This window comes from Xiphophorus hellerii, chromosome 12, assembly GCF_003331165.1.
Source record: "Xiphophorus hellerii strain 12219 chromosome 12, Xiphophorus_hellerii-4.1, whole genome shotgun sequence".
In the NCBI taxonomy this organism is placed as follows: Eukaryota; Metazoa; Chordata; class Actinopteri; order Cyprinodontiformes; family Poeciliidae; genus Xiphophorus; species Xiphophorus hellerii.
The window spans coordinates 26,242,663-26,258,664 of NC_045683.1; the positions used below are offsets into that span (position 1 = coordinate 26,242,663).

A 16,002-nucleotide genomic window follows, 5' to 3' on the forward strand; every position below is an offset into this window, starting at 1 on the left:
CTGTTAATAGCTAACATGCTTGGCCTCATAAAGAACAAAAATATTGGGTTGATCTCTTATCTGATTCTGCACTCACAGTTTGTCTGTGGACTGAATACTGATTGCATCCAAGGCAAAAAAATAAAAAATTTTGTTCTCCTTTAGTAATGGAATCTCAGTATCAGCCGTTTAGCGCAACGGACAGCAGCTTGGATGAAGCAGATCGCAATATCAGCCAACGAACAGGTAAAACTTCCATGTCGTCTGAATTTCTTTCTCAGTTACTTCAGACATCGAGAAATCAGAGTGTGAAATTTGTGCGTGTGTTTTCAGGAATGAAGAGAATATTGACGTACATCCTCTACAGCGGGCCTCTGCTGCTGCTTTTGATTCTGCTCTTGGTCTTAGGGGTCATATGTAGGACTTTAAGCACATCATAAGAAGGTGGATGAGTAATGTTACTACAAATCACACATTTATATTATTTTACAGTCTCTCAGGTGAAGAAAGAAATCACTGATGTCAAACTACAACTCAAGATCATCAACAATAGAGGACCAACGTCCTTATGTACTTCAGGTAAAAAAACAAATAATAAAACATTAAAAAAGGAAAAAGAGCTCTGATTTCTCACCATAAACATGCAGCCAAATTTGGTCTCTTAAAACAACTTCTGCATTTTTGTGGTTTCTCAAACTTGAGGTCCAACCGAAGCAAAACAAGTCCTGGTGGAGAGAATTGCTCCAGTTAGAGGTAAAACTAAAGTGTCTTTGTGCAAACAAAAACTTTGATTTTGATTCATTTTGACTGTATGATCCTTATCAATAAGGAACTTGCAAGGAGGGCTGGGCGAGTTTCCAGGGGAGCTGCTACCTGCTTTCCACCACCACCACCGTCTGGCAACGAGCCGAAGATCAGTGTAGATCATCTGGAGGACACCTGCTAGTTCTTAACAATGTGGAGGAACTGGTGAGGTCCAACTTGGCTCCATAAAACTGCAAGCACACATAATGAAATGCATAAATACTCAGCTTTATACCCCATTGATATATTTTACATATCCGTATGTCAAATCTGCAAACCTTAGTGTAGTTTAATGGGATTTGTGTTCCTGATCAACACAAACTAGTGCATTAATTGGAAGTGGATGGAATCAGGTACATGTTTTCCCCCAAAACTTTGTTCAGAAGACATCAGAAAAGTGTCATCAACTGAACCTGCTCTTATTTTTTATTCCAGGACTACATTTCAGGCATTGTTGACATCAAGTATTCCTACTGGATCGGACTGGTGGAGCGGCAGCACGAGGGCCACTGGAGCTGGGTGGACGGAACCGACTTTGACTCGACCCCAACGTGAGTCGAGAGTGAAGCCTCAAGATGGAGAAATAAAAACTGAAATAATTCTTCATGCTGTTTGGTGTTTAGATTCTGGGACCAGGGTCAACCTGACAACTGGGACTTCAGGGTGAACGGAGAGGACTGTGGGCAGCTGCATGCCTCTGAGAACCGCAAGCGCAAGCTGTGGAATGATGCAGACTGTAGCCTGGGCTACAGGTACATCTGTGAAGCCAAGGCATGAGACACAGCTGGGAGTTGTACATAGCTCAAGCTTTGTTGATATACCCAGACTGGTGAGGGGGAGAGGATGGATAAAAGTAAAACTATTTGGCCTATTAAAACATCTGTTAACCGGTGGTTGCCATGGTTTTCTCTTCCTCACAATTAGAGTTCATTTTAAAGCAAAAGTATTCTTCTCTCCTTGAACCTTTCAACATTTTGTCATGCCACATTCACAACTTTAATGTCATTTATTGGGATTTTATGTCAATGTCCAACTGAAAGTAGTAAATAAAATTGTTAGAAGAATGGAAAATGAATCATGCTTTTCAAAACTTTTTATATAAAAAAAAAGAAAACAAAACAAAACAAAATTTGAAAAACAAGGGTTTGTGTCCAGGCTAGCCTACTCTGATGTTTTTAAAGCTAAGGCTGGTTCTGACACAATGTCCCAGGACTTTAGTAGCTTCGATTAGAAGGGTGAGCCGCTGAATATATTTGTTTCCATCGGAGAACACAAGGCCATAATTTCCAGAGTTTAATGTTTAATTTGTTCCAGAAAACAAATTAAAATGCTCACGATTGTCCACTAGATGGCAGCAGTAACTATCGTCCTTTGGACAAGATTCAACTTTTACAACAAATTTGCTACATAAATTTAATTATCAGTAGATAACAAATAATAATAAACAAGTGTACAGATAATGTATTAATAAAGATTTTTTAAAAACAACAACAACTGTGAATTTAGTAAACATCCTGGCCTACCAAAAGAAAATTCTAATAGATTTCTTTGGAGAAGTTAATGAGCTTAAATCTGCCTCTCCAAAAAGAATTTTGGAATCATAACCATGTTAATTATTTGAATTTTAATAAAGTCTACTGCGTTTTAAAGCAATGTTTCTGAGATAATCAACCCATATTATGTTTCCAACTCTGGATTAGTTGAGACAGGAGCAAACATCACATGCTCGGCCTCTGCCTTAGTACAGACACTAACCCGTCCACTCAGCACAGAAATAAAGCAAATGCACTTTTCTACATAGGTAAAATAACAATGGCAAGTTTTAAATTTAATTTAATTTAATTTCCACTAAAGAATTATACCAAAGTAGCAGTATTAGCTTTTTAGTTCCATTTTTCTTGTTGCTAGATTGGTAACTGTGTTTTTTTTTTTGCTTTTCTATGGGGTGGGGGGTTACATCATTTTCCTCAAAAATAAACATCCCTGGTAGAAAATATAGCCTTACTCTTGTGGCAAAAGCTTCATATTCTTTGTTATTACTATTTTAAAACCTAACCATAGAAATAAGTAGCAGTTCTGTAGTAGTTTTTTTTTTTCTTAATTATGTAGCATTTGGGGCTCTAAAGGAGCTTTAATCATCTGGACTGAGGCCAAAAATGGCTCCTTTTGTATGAAAAGGTTGCAGAAACCTTCCTTAGATCAAAATAGACTTGTGTGGTAGAACGGCCCTGTTTAAATCCAAACCTAAATCTCACTGAGAATCTTTGACAAGACTTGGATGCTCACCAACCAATGCGACTGAACAACACCGGTAAAAAAAAGTCAGTTTCTAGATTTGCAAAGCTGGTAGAGACATAGACCAGATCCACCAAAGATTCACAGCTGTAATCGCAACAAAAAGTGGAAGTATGAAGTATTGCATCTGAAATTTACACATTTTTAGTTGTAAAAAAATGTCATATCCAAACACAGATATAAATCAACACATGCGCTTACGTTTACACCTGTGTCAGATATTAACGTTTTGCGTATTTATAGAAAGTAATCTAATTTGGAAGAAGTTCAGCGCAAAGCTGTGGGAATTCTAGCAAATGTCACATATTTATACAGCTGAGTTTGGTCAAACTTTTATTGATAAAGGTTTCAAAAATACAAACCGGAGAGATTAAAGGCAGATTTGGGGATGGTTTCCTGGCTACTGCTGCTGATGCTGGATCGGGACAATAAGTCGATTCACCTGAAAGTTATGTCCACAACTACTCTTTAAATCCTTCAACTTTTGCATCCAAACATTTCATTTGAGTCTTTTTTGTAAAAATTTTTTAAAAAAGCTAAATACACATAGTTTATAAATGGTTTAGATGATCTATAATAATTCACAACAGACTAGAAGAAGGTGGATTGTGACTATACGGAGTTATTAGAAATGGATGTTTGTAAACGTGAAATTCTGCCACTTGATCAAGCAATAATGAACTAATATGAATGCAAGCAGCAACATTGTGTGGGATAATGGTGGTGATGGACCAGGGAAGAGGAGAAAACATACATGAATTGATTTCACATAGAAAAATGCCTTTTATAGATTATTTGTTACATACTGACTGACGTTTCCAGGCCTTTATTTTTATCAATAATGATGTACAGCTAACAAAAACACAAAATGAACAATTAGAACATTCCACCAGACAGATGAGAAAGACATCTGTAACACAGAAATTTTTTTTTAATAAATAAAAAGTAGGTTTAATACCTGCTTTATTTGAATCTTTTAATCAAATTTAATATGACTGCACTACAGGACAAGCCAGGAAGTAGAGAGATGTTTTTTCTTGGGGGGTTTTTGTGATTAGTTTGTTCCCACCTATGATCTCTGTCTGCAGGAGAGGTCTGATGCATTCAGGTTTGTTTCCCAGCAGAACCAATCGCAGTGCTTGAGGGACTTGATTAGATCAATGCGATTGATCCCACACACACAGAAGTCACGCATTAAGATTGTCTGGACCAATCAAGACAAACCCTGGACAGTGAATACCTCCCATCCCCCCGCTGTGCTTCTTATCTGAAATTTGCTCAGGCCCCGCCATCCTTTAAGAGGACGCCGCCACAGACTCCAGCCTTCGTCAGATCCGCAGCCATGATTGTGAAGGCTCTTCTGCTGCTTCTCGCCGGTAAGCCTCTAAAAGCTCTCAACGCTTGACACTCTGTTCCCTGTGTTGATTCGTGCCACCTCACATGTCTCTCCCAGCATGCGTGGTCAGTGGGGGACACGTCCCCAACGCCGTCTGGCATTTTGGGGAGATGATCATTTGTGCCCAGCCGGGTGTTAATCCTCTGGATTACAACGAATACGGCTGCTACTGCGGCTTGGGGGGCTCTGGGACTCCTGTGGATGATGTGGACAGGTGAGATGCAATCCAATTTTTAGTTTTTTAATCATTTTCTCACCTATGACCTCTCGTCCACTGCATGTTTAGGTGCTGCCAAGTCCATGACAGCTGCTATAGCAACAGCATGAAGATTCCCGAATGCGAGGGTATTCTAGACCTTCCCTATGTTATCAGTTATAATTTCAGCTGCTCAAACAAACAGGTGTCTTGCTCAGGTAAGGCTATGAAACACCGATTAAATCGTCGTGTTCTGTATATTGAGACTAGTATGTACATCACAGACCAAAAGTTTGGACACACCTTCTAATTCAATGGGTTTTCTTTATTTTCATGACTATTTATAAGGCAAGAAATCCCACTTATTAACCTGACAGGACACACCTATGAAGTGAAAACCATTTCAGGTGACTACCTCTTGAAGCTCATCAAGAAAATGCAGAATGTGTGCAAAGCAGTAATCACAGCAAAAGGTTGCTACTTTGAAGAAACTAGAATATAAGGGGTATTTTCAGTTGTTTTACACTTTTTTGTTTAGTGCATATTTCCACATGTGTTATTCATAGTTTTGATGCCTTCAGTGTGAATCTACAATGTCAATAGTCATGAAAATAAAGGAAACTCATTGAATTAAAAGGTGTGTCCAAACTTTTGGTCTGTACTGTAGATCACAGATTAATGTTTAACTTACTGGGATTTTATGTGATAGACTTGTCCTAAAGTAGTTCATAATGATGAAATGGGAACATTTTTCAAAATATTTCATAAATCAAAACTGAAACAGATTCAGCTGCAAGTGTTTTAGGGTACATCTGCTACCATTGTTCATCTACAGAAACAGACATTTTTGTCAATTTTATATATATATATCAACCTCACATCGGCTGGAGGATATCTGCAAAGATCCATTACCAAGTCTGTGGGTTTAGGTCTGGGCTTTAACTAGGCCATTCTAGCAAATTAGAATGCTGTAACCAGGCTCATACACGGGCCATTAATAACTTTTAAAACATAGATAAAGACATGAGGATTGTTCTTAATCATTAAGTTTACAGGCAAAGTGAACCTAACACTGCTTCTGTTTTTTATATCTAAAAATAGAATTTCAACAAAATAACTGCAATTCTGGTACTTTTTATTCAGTTCTTTTATAAAATATGGCATCAAATGGCTTTATTTTTTGGGCAGGCTTCTTGTTTTTTGTTGTTGTTTTTTTTCACTTATTCTTTAAAATACAGTCACCTGCCACCGCTTTAGTAGTTTGAGGTTTTCCTTTGTTTTGAGATCTAAAAATAGATATAAATAACAAAGTTAAACGTCAAATTATTTTTCATAATTCTGTAGAACGTTACATTGTATGTATTTTTAAAATATAAAATATTGTAAGATTTAGCTTTTACTATGTGTCAAATAGATTTTGCTGTTTTAGACAAATTTTTGCTTTGTAGCATTAAGGGTAAAAATGCCTCTTTCGACAGAAATTCGACAAACCCTGAAGTAAACATTCAGCCATTGTTGCTCTGGCTGAATGTTCAGGTTTGTTTGCCTTCTGGGAGGCGAACCTTTGCTAAAGTATCCAGTCTTCTGCAGCCTCTGACGGGTTTTCGAGGTGCAGGTGATGGTGTCCATCACACACGATGAGATGGTGTGTTCAGGGTTAGGTTTTGCACTTTGAATGTAAACCAAACAGCTAAACTTCTTCTCATCAGAGCACCTGGATATTCACTGGATTTTATTTAGGGGTATTAGATTTTTTTTTTTTTTTGACTAAATCACTAAGCATATCCCATTTTCATTTTTGATAAATCTTTCAAATCCATGCATTTTTTTTCACTTCATTATTGGTCTATCACATCAAATCCTAATAAGATCATGCATCATTAGTGTATTTTTTCTCTACCAAGCCCAGACTCTCTCACTGGTTCTCTCTGTGTTTGCAGCGACCAATGATAAGTGCCAGGCTACGGTTTGTGAGTGTGACCGTGTGGCGGCGCACTGCTTCGCTCAATACAAATACAACCCGGACTATAAGAACCTGGACTCTAAGTTCTGTTAAAGACTCGCAGACCTCGACGTGTTCGTCACAGCCGTCCTCCGATTCGGATCTGTTTCTCATTAGTGATTGTGAAATAAAAGATTGTGGATTTTCTTGAAATAATAATAATTTTTAAAAAGCTGAATAAACTGTGTCGTCTGCTCTGCTCATGTGTTGAGGTTCTGTCACTCCAGGTCTTGTCGGTACCACGTTTGTTTCACCGTCGATGGTTCCTAAAAGTTACAGCTACCCACTCACTCCATTTCCTGTCTAAATACTGCGATATAAATCCCATTAAGATCAGAAAAATCTTCAAAAAAATGACAAATGTTCTTCATTTAATGCGAGCAAACTTTTGGAAAGGTGAAATACTTTTTTTTTTTTGCCTTTATTTATGCAAGCTTTTCGTTCATTTACAATAGAGACCTGTTTTTAATCAAACAAAAACAATTACAAACACAGAAAAATATAAGTAATTAAGAAATTTACCTCAATTAAATAAGCTAACAGAATATGCAGTAAAAACAGGAGCAGGTTTCACAAAACGGTTTCTCTTTTTATCTTAAGAAAATTTGCATAACTTATTTCTTAAAATTTCTCTACTTTTTGTTAGCGTATCACATAAAATTCCAACAAAATAGCTCGAGATGATGGGACAAAAATTTAGAAAAGGAGTATACATAAAAGAAGTACTGCATCCATTTATAGTACGCATGCAGAACAGTAAACTGTCTTAACATATTGCATTTTTTTGTGTTTAATTCTAAATCATTTAATGTAGCCAAGGAGCAGAGGAAAGCCGTGGGAACTCCCCAGATGTCATTTATTTACACAGCTGTGCTGATGGCTGAAAGATTGTTACATAAAGGAGCCTGAAAAACACAAAACTGAGAGACTTCAGAGAAACCAAAGAGAAAATGGGTTCCTATTAAGGAATATGTGGGGATAATGGAGACCCTTAACCAAGGTGCTGCAGGGATGGAAGGACAAGACAAGGACAATGTGCAACCCAGCCAAACAGCACCATGTACAAGTCTTCAGATAAGATCCATATTTATGTGGCATAAAGATATAAAGATAAACTATAACCCTATAATTTATCTACAAGATAAAAATGGATTGTAAATCAGGATCAAAACAAATAAATCCATATATTGGGTCATGTTTAAGTGGAATGAAACAGGCTGAAAAGTATGAACGTGATTACTAAAATGTACTGAACACTCGGTAGAGAAGCTGCTGTTGGTGATGACAGTTCGAGTGTCGCTGCAGTGGAGAATCTAGTCGGATGCATTACTCAGGTTGGACTTTCCGCCGTTGTTCTCTCTTCAGCATGGTGGTAGACGGCAGCAGATTCTTATCAAGGATGTCACGGCACATTTCTCCTTCAATTGTTCCTTTAACAAGGCAGTACAACACACTGACAGAGGCTTTCCGAACTGTTTCAAGCCACTTTCACGCATGTGCCCAATACTTATTCCCAATTACATTCAATTTTGCACAACTAACTTAATTTTTTTTTTTTATCTATTTTGATTTCTGAGTGTGTGTGAATTATTTGGGTTGTGTGAATTTCATGCCAGCAGTCCTACTACAAATACAGGTGTTGAGAATGCCATTTTCTCATGTGTTTCTTGGAACCGTTGACTATTCTTCCATTTGTGAGGTCAAACACTGATGTTGGATGAGAAGGCCTGGTTTATGCTCTTATTCACTTCAAAGGTGTTCCATCGGGTAGACGTCAGGACTCTGTGCATGCCGGTGAAGTTCTTCCACACCAAACTCCCCAAACTGTTTCCACAAAGGTCGGAGCATGAAGTCATTCAAAAATTATTGGAGCATGCAGATTTCCTTTCACTGGGACTAAAGAAAATCAGTCACACAGTAATAATGCACGTTGTATGTTGACACAGTACAGTCAGGCAAGTGTTGTTCTCTTGGCAACCGCTAAATCCAAACTCAATCAGAGAGACATGATCTGAAACTCCAGATAACGCGTCTCCACTGCTTTACACCAGTCTCCTTTACACCATAGCATTTGCATTGCATTTAACTTGGCAATGTAACACTTGGATGAAACTTCTCATTTCATAAAGCTCTCTACCTGCCTCTCTTGAGCTAATCTGAAGACGACATCTTATCACGGTATCACTCTGGAATTCTCCTTTTTCTCACTAATGTCACTAAGTGCTTCCTTAGCACTTCCTGTGGCTAAGGAAGTACTAGAAACACCTGGATTCAGAGATCTGGAGGGGCGATCTTCCTCGTTTCATTTGTTCATGATTGCTTTGCTTTAACTATTGGTCTCCCTGTTGCCTACCAAGAAGAGGCCTCATCCAAATAGACTCCATCTCCTCAGGGACATTATGACCAAACACATTATGACTGACTGGTTCAAGCAAGAAAAATCTCGAACAATGTACACCTCCCACCTCGCTTGCGTTAGTCTTATCTGACTTCTCTCAGCTCTGCTGTGCAAACGGACTCCACGTCCTTTGACTGTAGCCATGAGTGTGAAGGCCCTTCTGCTGCTTCTCACCGGTAAGCCTGCAGAAACTTCTCATGACGTCCCGTAGATCACAAATCCACATTTTAAAATAATTATTCTTCTGTTTGTCTCATCTCATCATGTCTTCCCAGCATGTGTGGTCAGTGGAGGACGTCTTCCCATGGCCTTATGGCAGTTTGGGGAGATGATCAGTTGTGCCCAGCCTGGTGTTAATCCTCTGGCTTACAACGAATACGGCTGCTGGTGCGGATTAGGCGGGTCTGGAACGCCGGTGGATGACGTGGACCGGTGGGAAGCAGTTTGCTGGTTTCTTGTCAACAGAAGAGGATGAATCGCTCAATGCCCTCTCACTTTCTCTGCATTTTTAGGTGCTGTGAAGCCCATGATAAATGCTACCAAAACAGCAGAAAGATCCCTGGATGCGAGGGTGTTTTTGACCTTCCCTACATTATCATTTATGGCTTCAGCTGCTCCAACAGACAGGTGTACTGCTCAGGTAAGATCAACAGGGAGTGATAATTTAGATTATTTTCATAAATCTACTCCTCTTTCATTGGTTACTCACTTCCCTCAAGGAACTCAGTTCTGGATTAAAGAACATAAAACTGCAGCAACAAACATTTCCAATAGATGGTGTGATTTGTTGATATTTATTGAGTCTATTTTGGTTCTGTTACTTTGGCTATATAACATGACCAAAGTATTATATGGTGCAGTTTTAATATGTGAAAACTGCACAATGTCAGTCGTTACTGACATTGTGCAGCATTACAGTAAAAAAGGACAAAGCTGTATTTTTAGCTTTCTGTGTAGACACTTTGCAAAAAACACTTGTGTTTGAATAGTCACAAAAGATATTACCCAGTCAGTAGAGGTGGGCGGCTCAATCCAAAACTATTGATAATATCAATGTCAAGTTGGTATCAGTATCGGATCAATACAAGATCGATGCTTCAGTTTTAAAGTACGTCTTGAAATTTTATTTGATTTTTGTTATAAATTCTTAGCTCTACCTCAGAGAAAGACTTTGGTTTGATTTGCTCTCAAATTATAATTATTTGTATTTTATTTAGAAAATAATTATGCACACAAATCATGTTAATATACCTTCAGATGATTTGTTTATGTTATTAAAGTATTTTTGTAGAGACCTGTAAACTAAGTTTGATGATATATCAAAATATATTGAAATATTGATACGAACAAAAAAAAACTATCGGAACCGGTATTGTTATTGGCGATACAGGGTTTTTATATACTTGGTATCGCATCGATACCAAAATGTGCAGGGTCGCACATCTCTACCAGTCAGGACAAGATCCTTTCACATGCATTTTATTTACATACAGTATCTTGTGTACGTTTTCAACATTTTTTGCAAACAAAATCTGAATTGGTGAATAATAAAAATCATGAACACGCTAAACTAGCTAGTCAGGCAAGAAGAACCAGTAAAGAAGCCTTGTTTTCCAGCAGGGACAGTGAAGCTGGTCAGGCTTGATGGGGAGAAAGACGGAGCTAAAACATCCTGGAAGATTAAGAAAAACATATTCACATTTTGGAAATTTCATGCTTTTTTTTCGCACTTTCTTTTCCTTGTTTGCAGCAGCCAATGAGAAGTGTGAGGCTGCAGTCTGCGAGTGCGACCGTGTGGCGGCTCATTGCTTTGCTCAGCACACATACGACCCTGACAACAAGCACCTGGATCCTCAGCTCTGTGTCAGCTGAGTCGCAGCAAAACACGGAGTACGACGTGCGCAACACAGCCGACCTCCAAATCTGATGCGTTTCTAGTTAGTGAACGTAAAATAAAAGGTATTTGACCTGCTCACGTTGTCACTGCAGTTCTGACTTTCTGTTTTCAATCGCATGCTGGGGATTCACGTATTTTATGTCACATTATTTATCATTATTTTGTAGTCATCGGTTTTCATTTTGACATAAAATGTTTTGGGTTTTTTTTGTTAATTGTAACTGATTGTTGAAGAATAAAAAGAGTAAAACATCCGAGGTCACAAGTCCACAAAACTGAAGACTCAGTTTGTGAATTCTTTATCTTATCTCATATTTAAGTATAAATATAGATGTTAAATATGAAGAGTGGTCAGGAACCTGCACAAAGCAAAGACAGAACTTTCAGACAAATGGCCTGAAAGCGACACAGTTTCTATATAATCCGTTTCCACGCTTACCCCAAACCTGGAAAATACTTTTAATCGAATCCCATTTTCTTCTCGACAGGGTAGGAACCTTGTGGTTTTACAGACTCCTGTGCAACCAGACCATCTCCCATCGGCAACTTTCCAATCAACCCAGAGTCAAGATATAAAATGATTCAAAGCTTTCACATAATCTTATGTGGCAAGGCAAGATTGGTTTATTCACACACTGACAGTATGAAACATTGTGAAAAATATTAAGAGAAAAAGAGCTTGGTATTAACAGGTTGATAAAACAAGAGATCGAAGAGTTCAGAACGCTTTTTTATAGAAATGTTGGTCCTGTTTCATCATCAATCGTCATTAGAAGTAGCAGCTGTGTGGAACATCAGGATGATGGTGATCCCTCTGGGTTATATGGGTTTGTAGAGGAGAGTGGTCACATATTTCTTTTTGTATCGGTGAGTAGCGCTGAGAACCATCACCCCGTCCTAAAAACACAAAGACATTTCCGTTCCAATTTGCACTGAAATATTTGGTCTGGATTATAATCCCGGTGTGAACTTGAGTCAACAGGATGCTAGGTTTTCTGTTAGCATTAGGCCTGTTATGATCAATTTTGCTGGACAATAAATTGTCCCAGAAACTATTGCGATAAACGATAATATTGTCATTTTGAGACAATTTTCAACTAATAAAATCATAACAATAATAATGGCATGTTGTTGCATGTAGACCCTCTCAAAGATAAAAAAAAAAGACCTTCTAAAGAACATTTAACACAGAACTGGGAAGAATTTTAAATATCCAAGATAAATAAACAAAACAACTGAGACAATAGTAATTAAAATATATGATCAAGTCTCTTAAACCAAAGCTGTGTTTCAAAAATTCTTAGCCATTTAGCTTAAACAGGAAAAACAGGAAAAAGTGCAAGTTAGGTAAATGATATTCTAAAGATCCATTCGGTCGAATAACCATAGACGTAAATGTTGAGTAGTGAGGGAAGCAGGACTACTTTCTGACCGTTACCTTGATGGAAAGGGCATACAGGTGATTCAGCATGACGTGGTTCGGCTCTGGAAGTAGTGTCGGGTCACACTGAAGGACGGTTCAAAAGAAATGTTTTGGTTTTTTTTAGATTATTTCTTACAAAGGGTGCAACTTCTAGACTTAAACTTGCGCCGGCATGAGTTGTGGACTTACAGAGACGCCCGTGTCCTTGTTGAGCAGCACTTGGAGCAGGTGGGGCGGCAAGATAGGAGGCTGCTTGATCTTGTCGTCTTGCTTGATGAGATATCCGTCCTGTTGGTAGGGCCCGGGTGGGGAACTGGACAGGTCTGACACACAACGATCACTTTAGTTAAAAAAGAATCATGTGCTGAAGACCGAGTCTCCAACTGTGAAGACTCGTTTAAACTGCACCGGTCAGAGTATGGTGGCCAACTTCTGTTTTTTGTAGAGCGGTGGTGTCCGCAGTAACTGAGCGTTAATTGCTGGTCACAAAATCGAGATTTTTTTTTCTTTTTAGGAAAAATGCAAAAAGCAATTTATTTCCAAAATGTTTCAGTTTTACCTAGAGATGCACTGGTCTTGACTAAAAGCTGTTTGTGGTTCTATTTGCTACTAAACTGAATTAAACCAAAAAATGGTTAATAAAAACTAAGTACTTTGTGATTACCTTTAACTTGTATGTGTATTTTTGGAGGCGTCACGCAAGTGAAAAGTTCATTCTAAGATTTTTTTCCAAAGCTGAGCAAGCAAAACATATTTGTGCCATTCTTGGGTTATAGTCGAGGGCCTAACCAAATCCCCCTCTTTACGCTGCAAATGGCACCTGGTTGTAGAGCCTTCACAGTATGGATTTTAGCCACTTTTAAAGTGTAATTAGCATCTTGTAACAGTGATTAGCACTGTTAGCACAGGCATCAGAACTACATAATTTTAATACCCACCTTAACTGAGATTTCCAAAAGATATTTGTACGCAAGACAAAAGTTTAAAAAAACTTAACCGAAACAAGTTCAAACATTCAAGCCCTCCTGTTATCCTCTGAAAGTGTTGCTCTCTCTTGATCTCCTGCAGCCTGGCTAACAGCAGATATGTCTCTATATGTCATGTAAAATACAGTTTCCTTTAAAAGAGGCCGTCAATCACCTCACTTCAGGTTTAAAACATTTTAAAACAATTTTTTCCCCATTCAAAAACAACAGTCTTGATGTTATTATAACTTGCCAGCACTGAGGGTTGCTACGTTTCTGACTACATGGGGCCGGTCAAGAAACATAGCTAGTTACTCCGTACATCTCTTGTTTAAATACACATTGCTTCAAATGTTCAGTTTCAAACGGCATTTAGTGGAGCTAAAAGCATTTCAGTAACGCAGCTGCCATTTACCAGACATGTCCGTTGAATCCTGTGAGTCGATCTTGAGGGCATCGAAGACTTCGAAGTCAGTTTGATTCACTTGAATGATGTTGTTGACTGTGCCAGTCTTGCTCGTTGTCACGGGCTGTTGGCGCACAATCAGAACTTTGGTACAAGGACGTAAGAGAACAGACGAGACTGATGTACGATCAGGAAAAACGAGTCACCCTTAGTGGTGAGGTGACATCAGAAACCTTAAACTCTTACTCACCCCTGTCGGATCCAAAGTCCACTGTCCGTCAACGCAAAACTTGTACTGGTGCTCCCCCTCTGGCAGGTCCACAATAGCCACAAAGTTATTCTGACTGTGTTTGAGAAGCAACGTGTCAAATGTATATGAAAGGATTAAGCACCTATTGTGTCAGAAGAGAACGACTAACACGGCTCGAGTCGTAGTTTGGGTACCTCTTGTTAAGAGGGATTTTGGTGGCCCAGTTGTTAAAAGAACCAGACACAAAGACTTCCTTGGCTGACCCGGCCCATCTGAAGACGGTCGGTCTGGCCTGCGCCGGGTCCTTACTGTCGCAGTCGAGGTCCTGCTGCCAGGCCAGAAACTCCTGTATGTCTGGGGAAGCCTGGGCCCGAAAGACATCAACAGTACAAGGTTGGCATCAATCAGAGGCAACTTCTCTGACACCAAACCCTTCCTGTCTGAACAGCTGGGAACACAGCGGCTCCTAATCATCTTCTCTTGACATCTACTTGAAGTTACTTATACTGATGCAGCTCATGTCTTCCAGAGGTAAACTCATACAACAAGCGAATAACCCTACAGAGTCACCAGACCATTTGATTTCCAGGAGATTTTGCCATGTGGCAAAATCTGAACCTAAATTTGTCTGAACCTAAATTTTAAAGTGCGACACACCGCTGATTGGCATGGTGTTGGACTACAAGACAATGTTAGAAATATTGTTGTTTGTTAAGCTTCTGAACGCTGCATTGTTTGTAGGACGACCACAGGAGGGCGGTATACATCGGCGTGCTTAATGTGCTTCAAACAAAGCCACTTTTACTGGGAGTGACAGCTTACAGCGTCATCACCAGCATAACTCATGTAAATGGCCCCTGATGCTGCCATCCCTCCGTCGTCGCTGGTGACTGATCTTGAAGGGAAACCTGTGGCTGAACGTACCTTCGGATCTTCCCTGTTGAACAGCTCCGCGTCGTCGTTGCTGTCCATCATGATGTTGGGTCGAGCCTCCTTCCCTCCGGAGGGTCCATCTCTGAATGACCTCTCGCTGCTGGAGCGATCGCTGCTGCTGTTGCCCATCCTGACGCCGCCCGCATCAAGCACTGAAACGCGCAGAGACGCACGAAAAGCTGCAGCTTTCAGAGACAATAAATAAATAAATGCGATAACAACCTGAGCGCAACACACAGGGGGAGGGGGAAAAAAAACCCCACCAGTTTGATCTCAGGGTGATATCCGGTTTGCCTGCTGTGGTCTGTCTGGTCGGACGGAGGAGGTTTTTCAGCCTGCATGTGTTGGTGCTGCTTTCAGCTGGCGCACAGGTCAAAAGTCTCTTGTTTGGTCGCTGTTTCCGTCTTTGGAGCGGAGAAGTTTCAGTCAAAATAAAAAAAAAAACCTCCCTGAAAACCCTCTGGCTAGATAAAGACCGGACCGTGACAGTATTACAAATTGTTCCCAGAATTGCTTCTCCTCCCTGTTTGTGTCCTTATCCTGTTGTTTTCGCTGCTTTCGCCATTTGGAGGAAACTTGAGTTTGTCTGTGAGAGAGGACACGCCCCTTCCGCCCCTCTACGCACGTTAACCCTGTCATTTCCGGTTCTTGTCAAATAGCTTGTGGAGTCAGTTTTTAGCAGAAAATGTGCCAACTCGGACTTATTGAGCCAATTTTTTTTATATATATACAATTTCCTGAGCTGCTTGAGAGCCACATAATTTTTTTTTCAATTCCTCATGATGTTGGTTGACGTCATGCGCAGGAAAAAAAAAAATGTGTATAATATTTCATGAAAGTATTACGTATTCTTGATCGTACAAAACAAATTTCAGTCTACATGGTTTTTTAATTTGGTACGCAGTTTTATTATTAGTATAATTTATTGTTCTGAGCTGTAAACGTGGTCCAATATAGTCAGGGCCGGCCCAAGATTAAATGGGGCCTTAAGCAGCATTATGTTTGGGGCCCCTCTTCATGCTAACAACATGCTGAGCAGAAATATGCGAGCAACCCGA

The 16,002-nt window shown here is 39.5% G+C and overlaps 4 protein-coding genes across 7 annotated transcripts; 3 read left to right on the forward strand and 1 right to left on the reverse strand.

Moving 5' to 3' along the window:
* Positions 1-2: 2 nt before the first annotated feature.
* LOC116730274 (C-type lectin domain family 4 member E-like) lies at positions 3-1,726 on the forward strand. Its single transcript, XM_032579358.1, has 7 exons — positions 3-225; positions 313-396; positions 472-558; positions 682-732; positions 809-948; positions 1,219-1,334; positions 1,407-1,726. Exons 1-7 carry the CDS (start codon positions 147-149, stop codon positions 1,558-1,560), a joined length of 711 nt encoding a protein of 236 aa, XP_032435249.1. The 5' UTR covers positions 3-146; the 3' UTR covers positions 1,561-1,726.
* A 2,512-nt stretch (positions 1,727-4,238) lies between these two features.
* Positions 4,239-6,875, forward strand: LOC116730276 (phospholipase A2-like). The gene is made up of 4 exons (XM_032579360.1): positions 4,239-4,454; positions 4,532-4,688; positions 4,761-4,888; positions 6,611-6,875. Exons 1-4 carry the CDS (start codon positions 4,421-4,423, stop codon positions 6,724-6,726), a joined length of 435 nt encoding a protein of 144 aa, XP_032435251.1. The 5' UTR covers positions 4,239-4,420; the 3' UTR covers positions 6,727-6,875.
* Positions 6,876-9,136: 2,261 nt separating this feature from the next.
* LOC116730275 (phospholipase A2-like) lies at positions 9,137-11,664 on the forward strand. 2 transcript variants are annotated; one of them, XR_004341292.1, is made up of 5 exons: positions 9,137-9,246; positions 9,346-9,502; positions 9,583-9,710; positions 10,821-11,029; positions 11,456-11,664. XR_004341292.1 is itself a non-coding variant. In XM_032579359.1 (4 exons), the coding sequence occupies exons 1-4, from the start codon at positions 9,213-9,215 to the stop codon at positions 10,940-10,942; spliced, it is 441 nt and encodes a 146-aa protein (XP_032435250.1). In that variant the 5' UTR covers positions 9,137-9,212; the 3' UTR covers positions 10,943-11,042. The 2 variants fall into 2 exon arrangements, 1 of the variants encoding a protein (XP_032435250.1); XM_032579359.1 differs by lacking the exon at positions 11,456-11,664 and having other exon boundaries at positions 10,821-11,042.
* Positions 11,569-15,562, reverse strand: prkab1b (protein kinase, AMP-activated, beta 1 non-catalytic subunit, b). 3 transcript variants are annotated; one of them, XM_032579355.1, is made up of 8 exons: positions 15,208-15,562; positions 14,936-15,096; positions 14,206-14,375; positions 14,012-14,105; positions 13,771-13,885; positions 12,580-12,713; positions 12,406-12,474; positions 11,569-11,864 (listed from the first exon to the last, which is right to left on the reverse strand). In XM_032579355.1, the coding sequence occupies exons 2-8, from the start codon at positions 15,071-15,073 to the stop codon at positions 11,787-11,789; spliced, it is 798 nt and encodes a 265-aa protein (XP_032435246.1). In that variant the 5' UTR covers positions 15,074-15,096; positions 15,208-15,562; the 3' UTR covers positions 11,569-11,786. The 3 variants fall into 3 exon arrangements, with proteins under 3 accessions (XP_032435246.1, XP_032435248.1, XP_032435247.1); XM_032579357.1 differs by having other exon boundaries at positions 14,936-15,126; XM_032579356.1 differs by having other exon boundaries at positions 14,936-15,129.
* Positions 15,563-16,002: the final 440 nt, after the last annotated feature.